This window comes from Pogona vitticeps, chromosome 3 (assembly GCF_051106095.1).
Source record: "Pogona vitticeps strain Pit_001003342236 chromosome 3, PviZW2.1, whole genome shotgun sequence".
Taxonomy (NCBI): Eukaryota; Metazoa; Chordata; class Lepidosauria; order Squamata; family Agamidae; genus Pogona; species Pogona vitticeps.
The window spans coordinates 205766876-205788095 of NC_135785.1; the positions used below are offsets into that span (position 1 = coordinate 205766876).

At 38.6% G+C, this 21220-nt stretch overlaps 1 protein-coding gene across 1 annotated transcript in view; it reads right to left on the reverse strand.

Annotated features, from left to right (window-relative positions):
* Positions 1–14774: 14774 nt before the first annotated feature.
* The window catches only part of MAP3K7CL (MAP3K7 C-terminal like), a 35933-nt gene continuing 29487 nt past the window's right edge, over positions 14775–21220 (reverse strand). Inside the window, exons 4-5 of the mRNA XM_020796192.3 lie at positions 20806–20921; positions 14775–15003 (exon numbers count right to left, since the gene is read on the reverse strand). Of these exons, the coding sequence (XP_020651851.1) occupies positions 14823–15003; positions 20806–20921 (297 nt within the window). The 3' untranslated portion in view covers positions 14775–14822. The remainder of the gene's footprint in view (positions 15004–20805; positions 20922–21220) is intronic.

Sequence of the window (21220 nt, forward strand, 5' to 3'; positions counted from 1 at the left end):
GGGAACCATTCTGGCTTCAGCTTCTTTTTCTGATAACAATGCAACTAACTTTTGAAGGGGAACCATTCTGGCTTCAGCGTTCTGGGAACTGTAATTAAAAAGTAACTTTTCTTAACAGTGGCATGGACATGAAAAAAGGGCATTCGAGTTGATCTTAAGTACCAGTAATAGAGACTAGAAACTTTCACAGGAGGGAATAGGCAGTTCTTTAGAAACATGGCCCCCAAGGTGTAATGAGGCTTTAAAGTTGATTAACAGGGCTTTGCAGCTTGCCAGGCGATGGCCTAGCAGTTAGTACTGTATCGTTCTTTAAAAGTTGGTAAAATGTGTTCTCTTGAGGAAGCAGGTCAAGGGACAAAAAGTAGCAAGATCTGTGTGTCTTTCATCTGAGAAAGGGTCCAATCTAAAGAGCATGAACATTTCCATTTAAAGCAGAGGGCCTCAGTCTACGTTGTGGATCTGTGAAATTATCATCCAAGGTATTCTTCTGCCCAAAAAAGAGCAGGACATTATGTTGTCTAGAAAATGTGTGGACTGGAAAATCTCCAATATCTTGATAAAGAAGATTAACTATTACATTCATTGCAACAAATATCTGTAAGAAGCCACCTTTTTACCCTTCTCACTCAGGTTGTTATTGAATGATACATGTGGTTTTCCTGGAAAGATGCACAACATGCATAATGACCTGATTGTAGAATGATACAGCAAAGTGAGTGTAATTTTGAAGACTGTGAACTTTCAGAAAGATAAAGATCAGTAGCTAAAACCACACCCAAAGAGCCCTAGTTTCATCATGACTGTGCTGTTATGATACATACAATAAATAGTTCTCATCCTTGAAAACATAATTGTGAATGATTTATTATTGTTTCAAGTAAAAGCACTGAGAGTTGTGTTTGCAGAAAATAAATTTCAAATTCCCTATGAAGACAATGCCTTTACAGGCCAATTAAAATGCAGAAAAAGTTTTCAGGGGCATGTGAAAATACACATGTTTTCGGGAATATTGTTTATCAGCGGAGATGTTAAGAGAAAGCTTTGGGGAGAGGCTAGGATGTGAGAGTGTGGGAGGGAAGCAGATCTTATAGTCTGCTGTAGTTCCAGAATGTGATGGAAGAGGGAGGTGGCAGACCATGGAGTATTTATCATGAGGTGATATAGTGCTGTTAGTTTTCACCTGAGGTGTGAGGACTGATCTGAGACCTGAATTTGTGTGAGAACCAAAGAGATACAGCTCCAAGCTATGTATCCCATGTTTTGAACTATGATCTTACTATGTGGGGTTTATATACTGGTGGGTTGTGTGCTGTAATTTTGCATTAGCCTAAGTCATATCTGTCATTACAAGGTAGGGATGATGGTCATTGCTATGGAGGTGGGAATTTCACTCTTTCAGCATTCCCCGTGAATAAAAGGAAAAACTGTGCCAGGTCAGGCCTGGAACGGCTATAAATTTCTCTCATTGATCAAGCATAGTCAAGGCCAGGAGAAGCCCGAGATGTAGCATCAATGTCTTCTTCCCCTATCCTGTCACCATTTCACCAGTGCATTTCTTCTTTCACTATACTCTGTAACTGCTTACCTGCTGTACAGTATTTCCAGTTTAAATTGCTGAATCAATGTATTATAAATGAAACAGATAATATAAAAATTGTCTGTGTTTTGAGATGTTGTAATTTTGGAAATGGAATCTAATTTTAGTGAAATCTGTTCCTCTTTGATTATTCTACAAGAACTGCAATACCACTAGACATTCAAGAGAAGGGCATGCCTCATTGCATAGGACTGGTGGTTTACCACATAGGAACACATGTATATTTTGTGTACAAATAGCCTTTGGACTGCTGTAGGATTTGTAAATATAAATGTATAATGGGATAAATGCTCTTTTTTCTTATCTAGTTCAATGAATATCTATTGAAACATATTTTTATAAGCGTTGAAAAATTCTGCTTGTTTATCTTAATTTTGGTAGATGCCAACTGGAGAGGAAATGAGGCAGCACAAAAATAGAAAATGCTGACTGCAGACGCTTATGTTTTTCAGAGTTCTCTTTATTGGTGGGAAACTGGCTGTAAGAAATGTTACCGTTAATGGTCTGCTACTTTTAGCTGGATTTCACATTGATGATGCATTTAAGGTCAGACACTTCTCTGATGTCTTGATAGAAAGCAATTGATCTTCGTAACATCCATATGTCACTAAGGGATGCATTCTGTTAGCTGGAAATCATTGTTATAAGAGCTCTATTACAACTGTAATGCTTTTGTACTACCTGTAGAATTGAAATACAGTAGAAGGAAAGTATGTTGTGACAGATATAGAAAAAAGTGCCTAATGACATGGAGCAGGGATATTTGTATGTTCCCAGAGCAGATACAGGATGGTTCAAGAAACCCTCGGTGGTTAGGACACTTCTGCAAATCACTAATGTCTACTCTGGTGGTTCTGGGGTTAAATTTAACAAAAAATACTTAGCCCCAGTTGCTGTAGTGAAGCAAGAAAGCATCGAATCAGAAGGAAATCGACAGCTTGAAGTCCCAATGGAAGCCAAAATATTCAGTCACTGAACTCTGTGTAGGGCTTAGATTGACCTTATCGGACTTCATCCAACTGAACTTCAGTTTCATATCCAGGCATGGGAAGGCGTGTGTATGCTGGTGTATGTGTGCATGTGTGTGTACATCATTTATTAGACTAGCTATATTTTAGAATGTTCTGGATTTCCCCCCCAGTTAGCTAACTGATGGATAGCTCAGTGGTTTAGGCATCTGGCTGTGGAGCCAGAGGTTGGGAGTTTGATATCCCACGTTGCCTCCTTGACAGGGTCTGGAGTTGATGATCCATAGGGTCCATTCCAGCTCTGCAATTCAAAAATTATTATGATTACATTGAGGTTTCATTATTTTCAGAAGGTGTGAGAATATGTTACACACACTCACTATGGATGACTACTGTCTTGGGTGAGCATTGAGTGGATAAGTCGAAGTAGTGCAAAGGATTATCTTTCTTCCCCCCCCCCCACTCATTTTCTACATTCTTGTGGCGTTTATTTGCAGAACTATTTTTTTTCTTGCTCTAAGAATGACTGTGCATTCCTGAGTGGGTGGATGCCAAACATGCAGCACTCTGGTTTGGGCCAAGCATAGAGTGATCATATTTGTGCAAGCCAGCTGACCATTTGGGGACACAAAGGATCATCTTTACCAGCCCCAACAAATGTTTTCTCCCATTCTTTTCATTTCTTTTACTGTTTTGGGCAGGCCAATCCTCTGTGCTATTGACCTAGTGGGCCTCTTTCTTGCTGTTGGTTTCTTGCTGTCTATGTTCCAGAAGAGGTGGATGTCAAGTATGCAGAACTCTAATTTGGACTCAGCAGTGAGTGGGCACTAAACATGGTCACTTTGTATTCATATCCCTGAGGATATGAATATGAAGCACAGCACCACTGGTGCCACAGAGGTATGTTCCCTCCCTCCAGAACTTTGCTGGTCCACTCATCAGTTGCTGCATGGCACACATACCCAACATCATCAACATTGTGCCAATTGTGGAAGTATCTTGACCAGTGCTTCCCTGCCTCCCCGCACAGCTGACCACTCAACAACTAAGTGAGGAGACTCTTCATCCTGCCTCCTTGCTGAAGTGGTTGGCTGCATGGGGAGGTGGGTGCTCCAGTTGGGCTACTGATTGGCACAACGTTGATGACAATGGAAATGCGTGGACTGGCTGGTTCTTGGGGGGGGGGAGGGAACAGAATTCAATGGCATCTGTGGTACCACACTTTGCATTTGTATCACCAGAGATGCAAATGCAAATTGTCCCTGTCTAGACAGCATGCTTAAAAAAGCTGCGCTACTGAAGGTACACTTAAGGAGACATCTTCAAAATCCTCAGTGTATGGTTCCTAGTGGTGGGGAAGGGAGAGAGAGAATCTGCTGGTGGGAGTTTTTTCATCCAGCACATTCCCCAAACTGATGGCATTGTGTAGGGCTCCCCATTCCAGGTCATAGCTCCTTATTTTCCATACTGTGGATTCCCCCCTCCCAATATGGAAGCATGCAAATATCTACAGAAACGAATGGAGAAATCAGTTAAAAAAAACAATCTTGCCTCCTAGTCAGATGTCAGATCAGGGCAGTTCAGTCTCAATTTGTGTAGCAAATAATTGGATATAAATCAGCTCTGACAGGATTCACACACTCTTAGTAAAAAATGTCAAATGTCATCTTAATTGCATTGTTAGTCCTAATTAGAGTAGGCCCAAGGAAACCACTGAAGTCAACATGTATGTAAATTGTTTTTTTTTTTTAATTTTATGGTCTGCTGTAGCTGGGATTAACAATTGGATTTGGGCCTAAGTATTTCTTAGCTCCTTTCTAAATAAATCAGATTACTGCAGTAAAATATATCTGGAAAAAAAGGATATTTTTTTTGTTTTTTTAAAAAAAACCTAAGTTTTGTGTTCTGATATCTAATAATTGTGTGTGTTATGAGTATTCAAGTCAGTACAGACTTGTAGATAATTTAATAGGGCTTTCAAGGTAAGTGAGATGTTTAAGGAGTGGCTTTACCAGTTCCACCGTCCACCGCCCCATATATGTTTCCATGGCCAAATAGGGATACCCTCTTCACTTGAAAATGTAGAATTATAACAGATTTTATTGCACAAGGAATGGTTTTATTCTGTTATATTATAATTGTATGATATTCAACTTTCTTTAAAACATTGCTTGCTCTGGACTGATATTAAATAATGATTACACTTAAAATAGAAAAGCACGTCAAGAGATGAAAAGCTCAAAAGATCAGACCAGAATAGTCATTTTGTTTGTTCAGCTGCACATATCATGGGATGTCTGAGCTCATTGCATATTTAGTATATTTATAAGTCACTCCACTTAAAAGTACTTAACTTTCTTAGCCATGTGTTTTTTAATACCCCAGACTGAGGAATACAGTCTTTTACAGCTTTAAGAGACCAAGATTTTAATCATAGTTCCAAAAGTATGAGAGAAGTTTCAAAATCTTTTCTGTAGCATTTCTGATAAGGAAGACACGTCAATCAATAATAATAATAATTAAAAACCTCATGAAAACTGGATTGGATCCTCCTTTAGTCATGCTTAAGGGACTGGTTGAAATTAATGTGGTTTCAGTTGTGACTAACTACATTGATTTCAGAGGTCGACAAATGCATAAAGATCAAACCATTCTTTAAAAGATTTTGAATTCCTTCCCTTGTTTTTGTTTTCTTTCAGAGACAAACAAAGCTGTAACACGCAATTATGTCACAGTTTATAGCTGTACTCAGAGTCCAGACAGCTCATGAATAAAAGCTTGTGGATCAGATGAGTTGGGTTAGATGGCACTTGGGACACTGTCTAGTTCTGAGCACCGCAGTTTAAGTCAATATACTGCAAAGCTGACTGGTGTTTCTAGTGGGAAAGATGGATCAAAGATGGATAATTCCAAACAGTGAATCTATCCAATATGAAATGTCTTTAGCTCTAATCCTCATCTAATTTACCTAGAAGTAAGCCTCACTGAATTTAGTGAGACTTTCTTGTGAGTAGGCATACACAGGATCACTCTGTTGGTATGTAAACAGTAAGTCTAATAATAATACAGCCAAAGTGGAATTTTTAAAAGTCCTGTTGATTTCAAGTGCCCCTGAATTCAGTGAAAATTGGAAATGTTTAACTCTGAGTTTCATGCAGTGTTTTAAGTTTCACCACCACAGTAATCTTTGCATGGCAGATGATTGTGTAAGCCACAAAAGTTCTGGGAACTTTTAACATTGGTTATATTTACATTGAGTAACAAGGGCTATTACCCGAATACCTCCCTAGTTTTTGTTACTCGTTATTTCTCAAAAGACGTAAGATAATTTATTTTGTAAGATTACTGGATCCTTCTTGATGTTAAGATCGTAGAGGAACAATCCACTGTCCAGACCCACATTTGTACTTGCAGCTTCGTCTCCAGGCATCTTTCTTGGAACCAACCAGACACCACACCATTTACAGGATCTGTGACTGCACAATGTTTGTATATACATTTCCCTTGTAAATACCAAGTAAATGGGCATATTCAGTCTCTCTAGATCAGGACTCTGGAGGTGCCAACGGCTTTAACCCTTTGATCCTGCCTTCATTAGTGTAACTGTAAAAGCACAGGAGCTCAGAACAATAATTTCTATAGCCAACCCCTCTCTATCTTAAGGAGAGTCCCAAAAAGCAGGCAACTTAATTAGTCCATATCAGCAAAAGAATAGAAGACCTTCTGTAAAGTTAATGACTCTTAACTGCAGTCTCAGTTTTCTGATTACCACAGTCCAATGTGCACATAAGGGGGTGGAGGTTGGGGTAGCCCTAAGATTTACAGGAGTTAAAAAAAATCTAGGGGAAAAAACCAAGGGCAGAAAACCTACAATAAATTACAGTGTGGACTGTGCATGCCAAATAGCACTAGCATACTGTCAGTTTAGAGTGACATGGGGGGGGGGATACTGTCTTCAAGTGGGGATATTGATTAGGTTGATAGTTGGCTGGTTGGATAATTGAAAGAATGGCTGGAATTCTGAACAGCACCACTCCATGCTGCAACATTTTATTGCAGTTTCCAGCATTAGGGGACTGTTTGTTTTTTAGAAAGGCATCCTTTGCAGAGATTAATGAACAGAGATACTGACATCTTCTAATGCTTTACAGGTCCCATGAAACTCTGAAATCTCCACCCATGTACTTTTCCATGTCTAATGGTCATTGCTACGAGGAGAACCTGGGCAAGGAACAGTACCCTAAAACTGCTCTGAGAACTTGGATTTTTAAAAAAAAAAATAAAGCTACCAGAATCCTAGCTATTGAAATTTTTGCTGAATTCTCACAGCTGTAGTGAAAAAAAAATCTGAAAATCCCATGCCTACTGTATACAGTGGACCCTCAACTTAGTGAATTAATCCGTATTGGAACGGTGGCTGCAGGTTGAAAAGTCTGTAGGTCAAGTCTCCACTGACCTACATTGCATTGAAAACTAATTAATCCGTAACCGACCGTTTTTGTTCCATTTTGCTTTTTTCCCCCTGGTCTATAGGTCAATTCTCCGGCTGCAAGTCGAATCTAAATTTTGCGGCCAGAGAAGTCTGTAACTCGAAAAGTCTGTAAGTGGAGCTGGCTGTAAGTTGAGGGTCCACTGTAGTTTGTTAAGGCTCCTCCTTGCTTCCTTGCCAGTCAATCCATGGCACCTCTTGTAGCATGAATGCCAGAAATTTTAGCCAACATAGAAGCAGGAGCTCATGTTGACGCTGTAGTGGACATCTCAAAAGCTTCTTTGCCATATCATTAGCTGAACATAGCTAGGTAAGGTTCATTTTTTTTCTTTTGATAACAGTAGCTTCATGTGTTTAGTCTAAGGTGTTCAGCTGAAAAGATTCAACACTGTGCATATTTCTTGGCAAACAATGAAATATCAAAATATTGCTGCCTTTCTCTCAACACTGCCACATAAATTCCAGTTTTACAAAATGCTGTAGTCATATCTGTAGCAATTTCAACACTGCATGACTCATACTCTTCCTGCCTACAATATTTAAGACAATATTGATCATTTCCTACTTTTAGAAGAGCAAACATAACTTGTAAAAGTCAGAGGTGTGGCATATTTTAATGTGTACTGTTATATGGCTTAATATAGCATAAATGCTTACAGCCACACTCTTCTGGTGCTAGGAATACATTACAGGAGCCGTAGGAAGGAGCAGATCTCCCTCTCTGTGGACTTTTATGGTTGCTAACAATGTGCCAGCCTCAGAAGGAGAGATGTGTCCTTGGATCCCTTCCTTTGCCCTCTTCAGTCACAATTGAGATTATAGTAGTGGCTCCTCGCCCTCAAACACCGTTCTGCCTTTGGAAGGAGGTGAAGGAGACTCTTTGGTGGGGGTGGGTGGCAATGGGTAGAGAAATAGAGGATCTCAACCCGAGAGATTGAAATTCCCCTCAGCTTCAACACAGCCTTAACATGCAGCCCCACGGCACATCTAATTCAATTCTTTCCTGTTGCATGGTGGGGATGGGCATGGAGATAGGCCTTGTGGAAGGGAAATCAAGCTAGAAAACAGCTCTGCCAGTATGTCTACTCTGGCAGCATTAACTAGAAAGGGCTTTCAATGACATGGTATCTCTGAGACACATAATATGTGTACGCTGGCTTCTTAGGGCTGAAATCTTATCTACATTAGTCTGGCATGTTTAATAATTTTGAATAAAAAACTGATGCAATCATACAGTTAAAAACAGAACATGCGATTGCAGCTCTTTTGAGAAAAATATTTTTTAAATTTCCAAAGACGCATGATGGAAAGAAGATAAAAGCAGATAATATTATTCTTTGTAAGTTAAAATGTTTGACCTATTGACATCTGCCACCTCGCAAGCTCATCCACCTGAACCCTTCAGGTAAATGGATGACATGGTGTAAGTGCTATAAATCAGACATAAATATTGCCTGAAATATCATTGACCCAATGTAGGTACAATCTGATGGCTAGCGGATATTGTTGCAGTTTTAAATTTCTGGTAAAATTCCCTTTCATTATGCTGCAGAAGTACAGAGGCTCACAGAGGAGAATAGCTACAAGTGCCACAGAGTTCACACCATTCTCATTAACTGGCACTTAAACTTGCAATAACTCACTATGAGTCATTTGAAGATGAAAGAAAACAAAATATTTCTTTACTTACATTTGCTTGAAATTATAGACTTGTGTATGCTGCTTTCTTCACTGCTCATGTACTTAGTAACCAACTGAACAGATAAACAACAAACAAACAACTGCCACCAAAACACGAAAGAGAAGGAAAAAAACACTCAACAGAGAGGTGGGGTTATGTTTGAATTCAAAGTCTGGAAGGATTTATTGGTTAGTGCTGGACAGATAGTCATCCCTGCCCAGAAAAGGCCTTCTTAGTCACAAAAACTGTGGACAGCATGTGGGATTGCAAACAAAACTCCAATAGATATTTTGAATATTGTATTAATTTAATTAATTCTTGTTACCCACACTGAGAACTGAATTAAATGAAAAACAGGTTATACATTTTCAATAAACCTTATTGTACACTGAAAATTCATTTTTCAATATTTGCTAGACCTTTATTGCAGTCCAAGGTCTGGGTCCTAAGATAAGTAAACTTTGCTTGCTTACTTACCTGTTTATATAGTGGCCTGACCCATAACAAAACAATCTAGGTGAAGCACGGAGTATACCACAGATTGTTTAAATTTGAAACTGAGGACGTGCTTACATTAATGAAATAAAGTGGGAGATGGGTTGTTGTTTTCGAAATCAGTTTAAACTGATATAGCAGTCAACATGGTTTTCAGGTCAGTGTGTCTTCTGAGGAAAACTGTTAATATATTTTTAAGCTATTTGAAAACTCAGTTTAAAAACTGTGCATCTGGAAGTTGACTAATGGCAACTGGACTTCTTTCATATTAGGTTGAAATGTTTTGCTACTCACCCAAGTAGCTTTTTCAGTCTGAGGAGAGCTGGTAGGAGGTCCCTGACAAATCCTCCACATTGGTTTCACTTCCCCCTGGTCTGAATGGCTCACGGAGAAAGGACTAGGGGTGAGTGAAAATCCCACTTTTGCAATCCTTCTCCACCCATTATCATGGGTTGTTAACAGTCATTAACAGTGGTCTTTCTGCTGTGTGGTTCTGATCTTTCTGGGGATGGATGAAAGAGCAGCATGATAAATAGGAGACAGATTGTACCTAAGGCTTCTTCACCCCTGTCTCAAACCACTTGTCTTCTATCAGTAGTTCTTAACCTTGGGTTACTCAGGTGTTTTTGAACTGCAACTCCCAGAAATCCCAGCCAGCACAGTTGGTGGTGAAGGCTTCTGGGAGTTGCAGTCCAAAAACACCTGAGTAACCTAAGGTTAAGAACCACTGTTCTAGGTCCAAAATGAGAACATGTTTGTCTTCCTTCTTCTTGTCTTCTGTGGAGGTGGGCATGTTTCTTGCTCTATGGTTTAACTTCCTTATGACCCCTAGTTTGTGTTGCAATGGCTGATGAGAATCAAATCACCTGTTCCAATCGGGGGGAGTCAAAATACTATGGAGGATATATCAGGGGTCTCCTACCAACTCTCCTCAGATTGAAGAAGCTACTTGGAAGAGTAGCAAAACTTTCATCCTTCTTTGCTTTCCAACTCACACAGAGTTCAGGAGGTCCCTCCTGAATACTTAAAAAGGATTCTGAGAGGGCTGGCTGTTGGAGGAAAAGGAGGTCAACATTTCCTTTGTGGATCTTTTTAAGGTAACCTGTTTTGGTGTCCAAGCCTATATGTGTGGTATATACACCCAAGATAGATCCATTCTCATTTCAGAAATAGAAGTGTTACAATCATTTTCTGGCCACTTCCCAACATGTGTTTTCAAAGCTTGAGTAATAAAAGGTAACACTGGATGGAGCCCAAAACTCATTTTTAGCAGCATTTTCAAGGACAAATGCTCTGCACTATGTAGTAAAACAGCATATTTTTAAAACTCTATGAAATATACCTAATTTGAACAATATTTATAGCTCATATAAATCCTAGAAGTTGTTTCAAGCCCTCTCCTTGAGTAATGAGGAGGAGAAGGATAATGTTTTTTACTATGATGATAATAAGTCTTCTCAAACTGGTTGTAATTTACCTCACTTATCACTGCTCAGTTAATAACATTGGTATCATAAGCAGATGTAGTCACTGTTCAGAGGGGGAGATATATAATAGACATTTCTTACAACTAAACCAGATCCATAATTTCCAGCTCTTAATTAGAAGAAATCATGATAGTGGTTATAAATCAAATTATCATTTTGTAGTATATATAGGAATACTGTCAACTGGGCAAGCCCTTCTTGTATATACTGGTTTCCTTTTTGTAGAATTATGGGAATATATAAGATATTTATTTTCTCATTAGGATTACTGAACTTGTGTAGCTGTATATCTTTGTACTCCATAAACACCTTTGATATCACATGCAAAACTGGTTTGTGGGATGAGAAGTAGCTGAGAAATTTATTGACAGGTACAATGAAGCCCAATGATTAGTTCAGTAAAAAAAACCAAGAAGAAAAGAGGGAAAAACTCCACCAATAAAACAGAGAGAAAAATATGAAAACATGGAATTTGGTTTTGCATAAAACCATCTACTAAGGTATTCCCAAAGGCTTTCACGGCCAGGATCCGATGGCTGTTGTAGGTTTTTCGGGGTGTTTGGCCGTATTCTGGAGGTTTTTCTTCCTAACGTTTCACCAGTCTCTGTAGCCGGCATCTTTAGAGGACAGGAGTTAGAACTCTGTTAGAACTCTAGGCAGAGTTCTAGCTCCTGTCCTCTGAAGATGCTACCCACAGAGACTGACAAAACATTAGGAAGAAAAACTCCAGAACACGGCCAAACAGTCTGAAAAACCTACAACAACCATCTACTAAGGATTTTTTAAAAATATTATTTACTTCATAAAATGTAGTTTGGATTATGTTAAGAATATTAGCACCACATTATGTAAAAGGCTGTTTTAACGTAAGCTGCAATTGAAGGACGAAGAATTCCACCTACAACTTCCATCAGCCCCCTCCAATAATGGTGGTGACTAGTATAGGATAATTTAATCCGAAACATCTGAAACACAAAAAAAGTTCAGTGGGATTCAAGTAAATCACACTGAATATTCCACTGATTTCAAGAAGGACTTCATATTGGGGCCCATGTTGCTCCAAGAACAAAAGAAAATTCTTTGTTACAGCCTTAAGTGAATTATGCATTTAAGCCAGCTTAGAGCCATTAACAGCAGTCTAAAGTTTTAAGTAAATAAAAGAAATTCAGGAACAGAACTACTTTTTAAATTATCTTTTAATGAAAAAAATACTGTGTGATAGAAATGGAAGTATAACAAAGAATTGTCAACTGATTCAGGAAAACAAAGTGGACGAAGGGGGGAAACACAGCATGATTGTTCTTAGTCTTTTTTGCTCAGCTGTTTCTCCTAGGAGATTCATTAAAATATGGATATAGGTAGCACTCTCCTATTCATAAATCAAAAAAACCCTAAATTCACTACCCTAAAAGAAATCCCGATACAAAAGTCTTGTTGAAGGATTGTATTTAGAAGTGGAATTTCAGCTGACAGTCATATTATCTTAATTATTTACTACTCTAGTATCACCACATTATTTTTCAGTTTCTTGCATGAACCATTTCATACTCTGGTTTCTCTTCAGATTGTATAAATCTTTTGCCCTTTTAACAATTTTAACACCTCTGATTAGAGATGGGCGCAAAGCACAACAAAGTGCTTCATACAAAGCTGTTAGCATGGTACCATGGTACCATAGGTGCCCAAACTTCTGGCTGGACAGGCCACTCACCCTGCTTCACATGTCCTTCTTCTCTGGCGCTCCAATTCAGGCAGGAGCTCACCTGTCCTGTCCCCACCTCCTCCAGCAGCTGACCACTCATTGGCTGCGCAAGAAGAATCCCCATCCTGCCTCCTCATTGGAGTGGTCATCTATATCAGGAAGCGGGGATGGACCGGCTAAGCTCCTGCCCAGATTGGAGCGCCACCAGAGGGGAAGGGCCTCAGCAGTGCATGAAGCAGGGTGAGTGGCCCAGCTGGCCAGGGGGTGGGAGACAGGCCAGCTTCCTACAAAGTGCTTTGTAAGAAGTGCACTTTGTAGCACTCTGTGCCCATCTCTACCTCTGATCACTTAATCTCTGATATGTAGAAATAAGCCTTGCTGACATCAGGGAAATTTAAAAGTTATGTGTGCTCAGAACTTACATTTGACATAAAACCAAGTTGCTGTGATGCGGATACATATAATTGCCAAGGAACTCCTATACCCCAGAATACTACATGTAAATGTACACAGACACACACACACACACACGAGCCTTCATATATGCTGCATACAGGCAATTTAATATTAAACACAGCCAAAGAACAAGATTTTCGATCATGCTGTGAATGTTCTCCCTTTCAACACATGCGTGCGTGCGTGCGCGCGCACACACACACACAGACACACACAGACACACACACACACACACACACACACACACACACACACACACACACACACACACGCACCTTGTCCATCCTACAGAAGATTAAAAAGGTACCCTGCACAAGCCCCAGTGATTAATATTAGCAGATTTTTCCCCTGGCAGGGAAACTAGAATCTGCAACAGCATTTCATAAAATTTGATCTTTTTTCCCCTTAAAGAATTGGGGTGAAAAATTAGAGAGGGTATTTCAGTCTTTCCTAAATCAGGAAATTTAGAAGGGTAAACACATGAAACAATTGTTTGCCCCATTAGGAAAACTACTGTCAGATTTGAGCACTTGTAAAATTTCAACTACTGGGGTATGACAGGTTATAGTGTAAGGGGCAACAAGTTTAAATTTGGATAAACCCATGCCTTCCCCAGCACCATAAAAATTTCAGGGGCACTGAGAATACATCTAAGAAATAAAGGTAACTGCCAGAAATCTGGTCACAAATCTTATCTAAACTCATCCAGATTGGCCTGAACATAAATTTTGTTAGTAATAGAGGCTGATTCTCACAACAATTGCAAGAAACATTTTCTAGTTGGAGTGTACAATCTTCAGCTAGCATACCATGCACCAAGCCAGCTGGGAGAACAGAGATCAGCTCTCTGATGTTCATACAATATACAATATAGCAGCTATTCACTTAAAAAATCATAGCTGAGATCCTATGTGAAAAGCTAGTATTTCCATAGTACTAGCATTCTCATAGCAAGCTTACTGCATGAAATTGCACATATAAGTCTGCACACACTAACTAATCATGTCCAGGAAGGGCCATGATTTCAACTCAGTTTGTTTTGAGTTGCATCTAACATTTTGATTCTGAGCACACTTATACTGAGAAAGAGCTTATGCTATTGAATGATTGAAAGGATTACTATGCCAGGCTATAATTCTAAACAAGTTCATTTTCAATTAGTTGCCCATTACAATCAACAAGGCTTATTTCCAAGAGGAAAGATTCCTCTTCCCCTATATCGATGGTTTTCAGCCTTGGGTAACCCAGGACTACAACTCCCAGAAGCCTTCACCATTGGCTGTACTGCCTTATATTATTGTTGCACAATCACAATAGCCAATTTATAGTGCAATTCTACATAGGTGTGTGCAGGCACACAATAGGACTCTTTCAAGTAAAGTCTGTACAGCCACTGTTACTTCAAAAAAGTGATTCAGGTGCCATGTTACTAACCTTCAAATATTGCTTCAGTGGTTTGATTTCTCCTGGGCATATATTGCTAGAGAAGTGGAGCAATTTGCTTTGAAACTAGTTCAGATTTAGAAAAGAATGGGGCGTGTTGCAGTATTTCCTGTATTTATGCTGCTCCTACTATATGCTTTTATATGGTCCACTTTCAAAACACAAGACTATTCATACTAGCTTCTAATGTGCTTGAATCTTTTCAGGACAGTTAATGAATACGTTTAGATAAGAAATCTGTTTCATCATCTGAATATGTAATGGGAACAGACAAATCTCTAATTGCATTACCTGAATTAAAATATCCATAATATAATAAACACAATATCCATATTATCCTAAGAGTTGCTAAGCATTAAACCAAATTTAAACATTGGCATATTCTGCAAGTGAAGTGTTCTAGCCTATTAGAGAGAACCTTTGAAGGGGTGGAAGAAAAAATACACTTGCCCAACATAGAAAAAGACCCTGGATTTTTATTGGCCCAGACAGGCTCATTCAAAATTATGATGATCCCAGTCTCTTTTGATACTGTATTCTAAGCTTCTCCAGCTGTTCAACGCATTGCGTTTGGGCTAGCTTCAATGTCCGGTTCTCTTCTGTCAGTTCTGCATACTCCTTTGTTAGTTGGGCAGCATCCATGCTCTCTTTCTCCACTTGATCTAACCTCAGTATCAGTTCCTTTCTGTAAAAGGAAAACAAAGTGAAGATTTAAACATACTGTGTTCAGAGGATTCAGGACAATACTAAAGGAAAACACAGGTACTTTACTTTTGATCCAGAGAACCATGAACAGTGCTGTTCTCTGACCTATGGAATTTTTAATCTAATCAACAATATCATTTGGGGGATGGGGTCAAAAACACAAAGAATCAGATGTGTCCAAATGCAAGCAACACATGCAAAGGCAAGGGAACCCATGAAACAGGAAAATTGGATAATGCTAAGAATAAAAATGGGGATACTGTATAGGACAAATGAACACCCACTGCTTCATACACTAAGCCAGTACAATGGTAAATTAAATCCAAAATGCAAATATGATATTGTTTGGCTCATTGTGAAGTGTCTGTGTTATATCTTGTCTATATCATGTTCATAACACCTGTTATCTCTTAAAAACATAAATATGATAAATATAAAATAAAACAAAGTTTTTACCCCCAGAATGTGTACCACAGTGGTTCCTAACCTTGGGTCCCCAGATATTATCAGACTGCAACTCCCCGAAATCCTGGCCAGCACAGCTAGTGGTGAATGCTTCTGTGAGCTTTAATCCAAAAACACCTGGGGACCCAAAAACATACATCACAAGAAATGTATGTTTCTTGTGATCTAGTTAGTGTTTGTTGTATTCTAACCAATGTGGCCCCCTGAAGCCAGAAAGTTACCTCCCCTAGTCCCGAGAAAGTTTCATCTTTGTAATTAATTGTACCTTTCCCAATGGCAAAGGCATGATTTTCTCAAAAGAAGCAACCACTCCCCAGTACAATCTTCCTGAACCTGACATATTTCAAATGAGTTGGACTAGAGCTTAGCATACTTACACAAGTGCAAGTGGCTTCACAACTACCAGCTCACCATTACTAATATGTCCTGCAATCTTTCCCAGGTAAGACACCACTGGCTTAGAAATTACCAATTACCTTGAGAGTTGGTGAGTGCTAAGAGAAACTTAGACAACCACCTAGATATCCTTTGAGTTGTATTCGTGCATCGAGCAGAGGGTTGGACTCAGTGGCCTTACGAGGCCCCTTCTGACTTCACTATTCTATGATTCTATGAAATATCTTCCCATCAATCATATTCTATCCTAGGAAATGTCCAGCAGATGGGCGCAATGTGACATCTCCTTGAGACTCTCTTTGGCCTCCCAGAAAGACCCATTAATTATCGCTGTGGCCCATTCATTTGTTGTGGGCCTGGCTGCTTTGATTAGCCAGGCCGGGCAAGGGTCAAGAGAGGAGGCGTTGGCTCGACAGCAAGCTAGCGCCTTGTCCACAATATCTGGCGTCACAGATAATGATCAAAACTCACATTAACATGTATTAGATATGATATTGATATAGATATGACAGAAAACGTGGAGATAGAAATGGCTAAACTATTATATAAAGAAAATATATATGCTTTATGCTTTAGATAACATTTACTATGTGTTAGGAATCTATTTCGTTATTATTGGTATAAAGTAAAAAGTCAGTCAAATTGCACTAAAATTATATAAATTTGAAACTAGAGTTGCTTTTATTAGGTATTTTATTAGAGGATTTTGAGAACATTGTATACTATTAGAGCAATATTATGATAGTAATGCTTTAAAAATGTATAGATTTTGAAGGGACAGCTAAGAAGACACTAAGATGCAGAAAGAAATAATTACAAGCAACCCATGTAACATGATGTTTAACAAGCATGAATTGAATGTAGATATATTGAAAAATTAATAAAATGTTAATTAAAGAAAAGAAAAGAAAGTTAGACATCTAGGGCTGTGCTTGCATGAACTCTAATGAAAGAACACGGTGCTGTATGCTTTGAGCCAGCTGTACATAAGTGCCTGCTATCGAAATACTTGACATAACAAGAATTGCTGGAGAGTGACCACTCAGGTCCTACACTGTCATGCTTCACAGTAATAGTAGCTGCTTCATGTGCTGTTGATCAGTGATAAAGCATGGTGTAATTTTAATTAGGTTATGAACATATCCTTGGACAGCGCAAGAGATGGAGAAAACAAGATGAATAAGGAAAACAAAGATTGTACATCTTGAGAAGACTCTAAACAGATACATAGTTCCATATGAAAACAAAACATTCACTTTAACCTGACGTAAGATAAGCAGTAACCAAATGCACACCTTTGTGAACTTTAATTATGATCACCAAAAAGAAATTCAGTTGTTTGTTGCTGGGAGTACTGTGACAGTAGGTTCTATCCTTCATCAGTAACAAATGAAAGAAATGACGCAACTGGTCTGAATCTCAAGCTGCCAAATCTCAGCTAGTAAAATACTTCTCTGCTGTCTTCCCATTCAAAGGTGTAATCCGTCACTGTCACCAGCAGACAGGCTGCTGTTTGTGGTTAGACAAATGCTTCTGATATTTAGCTTCCTTCTTAAGAGACTGTGGAATCTCCCGTGACAAATGTTTATCCCTTAGGATTATCTCCTCATGCAACTCTTGGATAAGAGTTCCAGGTGTGGGGAGCAGGTTTCTGGGTTAACATAATTTAGACCAAAAAGTTATACCAAATACCCCTGCTTGCCTACATTATATGATAGCATGATATGTAGTTGTGGTTATTTAGGAAAAGAAAATAAGAAGGCTTCAATGATCCCACCACATCACCTTCTCTCTTCAACTTAAATTGGTGTGGGGAAAATAAATGAAGCTTGTGTGACTTTAGCTTTTCTGTAAAATGGCTGCATCTATTTGAGCGTACATGAGTGGCTATGTGGAAGAATGGCTAGGTGTCCAGTCCATGGCCCACAACCCATTGCCATGTAAAGCTTTCAGAAGTGAAAAGGTTTCCCACCCTGACATATAAATGTTTTATGTAAAGAGGTTCCTGTTACCTCAGCTGAAATCATCTGAAATGTAAAGATAATTTTCTTTAACTTCTGGAGGTGCAATAATCTAACTCCTTAAATTATACTACATTGTTATATGTAATATGACAATGCATGGGATAGCACACTGTAACCACAAATCCTTCAATCAAAATTACTTTACATTATGCTCACAGAGAATGAAAAGGACCAAAATTTCATTAAGATGTAATTTTGCTGAATACACTTATTCTGAAATATTCAACTGGGCATGGCAGTTTGCTGATTTGCAAAGGCAGTTTAAGATAAACTAACTATTATAAAGTCGTAACTTTTATGACATGAAAAATACATTTTAAGTCAAGAACCATTTTTTTAAACTAATAAATCCCATTTTCAAAAGTTCTATAAGTTCCTTTCAGTCTATTTTCTTGTTTAACATTCTGTTTATATCATGCAGTAACATAGTGTTCAACATTCTAAACATATATTCTTGTATTTTACACAATAACTTCTGCAATAACTGCTTTGTATTTTGCAAGAAGTCCAAGTTCTGTATTTTGTAAGTTAGTATATCAGATAATAAAACAACAACACATAATAAATGTTGACAGATTTACCACAGGAAAAATGCAAACATGTAATTTTTTAAAAGGGACATGCATAACTAAAACATTAAACAACAAAATAAGTTCAAAACATTTGTGAACAGCAACTCTTTTTAAACCAAGAAAACAATCTTTCTCCATATGTAACCTCTCATTCTTTCCATTTGACATTCCTAAGCAGACAGAGGTTATGAATGTTAAATTAGAGAACTGTTTCTTCTCAATGAGTAAATTCCTTTGCTCTGAGGAAAAGTGAGCTTTTTAACCCTCTTTTGACATTCCCCCAGCTGTCCGAGTAGCTTCCCCAATCTGGTGCGTTCCAGAAGTCAGGAAATGACAGAAGTGGGACGAAGACTGGGTTATTAGGGGGGAACCAGGGAAGGTAAACCATCCTGCTTCTTAGATTACCTGAGTTTAAATGGGGGGATACCCATTGACAACTGCAATGGAAGTGACTTGAAGGGCAATGTTGATATCCCTGTTTGAAGGATTGCCTGGATAAATGGAAGTCCACTCCAGGCTTGCTTTAAGGACAAATAAGAACGCAGATGGGGTGGCAGGGGTCACAGCTGCCCATCAACAGTTGCTATCTGATGAGCATAGAGATTGCATGGTCACATTTTCCCCCAACGTGGTGCAGTATATCGGATGCAGGGTGTGGAGAAATCACTTTCTTTGAATCATTAGTTCCAGTGTCCCTCTGCCACTATGGTGGGCTTGGGGAGTCAGACGGCTGTGGTCCAAAGAAATAGCTTTTCCAGGCTCTGGTTGAATTTCTGTTTAAATGCAGTAATTGTTTCAAATATATTTATATTGAAGCCATACAAATATTTGCCAAGTATGTGTCCTTTTTAATCCTCTAATCTGATTATGTACGAGGGGCCAATCTGAAACAGGCCCAGAGCAAAGGACCATTACAGAATCCAAAATGGAAGTGAACTCTATGAAGATACCAGCAGTATATAATTGTCAAAGTTGAAATCCCAGTTTTTAAGGAAACAGAAATGGAAATAGATTTAAAGGTCTTTTGTCTGGGTATAATTTAGAACATGGTTGAAAAATCAGGACTTTGCCCAAATTCCAAACGTTTGCAAATGCAGAAGGCTACAGCCTATCAATGGCAAGTATCCTCAAGTTTGTGATATTTACTAAGAATTTGGGTATTGAGCAAAGGAAGCATAATTAATGCACAAGGGGCATTTAAGTAAAAAATTTAGTATGTATTAGAACTAAAGGAGTTATTCTATTCAGATAATGGTCAAAATCCTATTGCTTAGTAAACTGTGCTACAGTAGGCCAATTGAATCAATGGGGATTTGGTGAGTCAACTTCATGAGCTCCATGGATTGAACATGCGTACTCTAATATGATTCAATATGCTTAACAATAGGATTTTGGCCAGTGTAAGTTAAAACCAAACCATGATTTTAATTTTGATACTGTAGGATAATAATTTTCTTAATGACCCCTCCAGCTTTCCATACTCTGAAGGTCATAAGACAATCACCAATGGATGTCTCCCTTTTTTGTTGTTGTTGTTTTAGAAAACCTCTGTGGCTATTCAGTTTTAATCTGTTTTCAGATGTACTGTTTACTTCCCAGAATCCAAACATTTATCCAGATTCCTAAAAACAGAACACCTGCCTCTCGCCTTGCAACACAGCCAAGGATGCTCATAGGGTGTCTGGTTAGCATGTTGTGACTGGACTGAGAGATCTACATTCTAATCTCCTTTACATTACATTAGGCATCCTTCAGTCTCGAAAGACTATGGTAACGTGCTCTGTATGGAGGACTTGGAACAGCGTCTAGTGTGGCTGAGGAGGCCAATTCGAGAGTGACAATCCCTTCCACACTGAAGACAAATCCAATCTGTCCCCTGTTCAGCTCCCTGATTTTGCTGCTTTTGTGGCTTCCTCTTTGCCTCGGCCTGCTGGACAAGGGTCTGTTCAAATTGGGAGAGGTCATGATGCACCGGTCCATGAAATTCACTGGGAGGCTTTGGGCCAGTCATTCTTTCTCAGCCTAGTCTATCTCATAGGGTCGTCTTGAGAATAACATGGGGAAAAGAGCCATGTACACTTTTCATGCACACTCACTGGTAGGAAAATGAGATATAAATGCTGCTTATAAGTAAATAGGAAATAATAAGCATGCAAGAATGATAAGAAACACACTTTATAAGTATGGGGGGAGAAGGGAGTGACATTATTTGGAAAGCAAAAATTAATCCTCGATTAACTTTTTTTTGTAAATCTACATAGAGTTTTTTTTCCTTTGTATGTGACAAACTGATATTTGGGAGGCAGGAGAAAACAGGCTACTTACTTTCTTTCTTCAAGCAGTGCAATTTCCTTTTTGACTTCATAGTATTCTTCTGCTATTTGGCAATGCTGTTTGTACACCTGCATAGATTCCTTTGAGTCATGACAAGGAGGCAGAGGCTTAATAAACAAAAGGGAAAATAGTCTAAGGCTTTTTGCATTCAGAAAAATATACAAAAATAGAATTTAAATTTAAGATAACATTTCAACATAATTAGTCCTTTGTTAGAAGAAGCAGAATATGAGACATCTTTTCTCCTACAAAGGAAAATATTATCTATCTATGGAAAGAAAAGTAACTTGAATTTGATTACTTTCCAGAAGCCTTCATAGCAACACTTGATGGTCTTCAGGGAAACCTTTGTCGTAAAAGAGGTTCGTTTTTTTTAAAGTTCAGAGATACACATCATATGATCTTA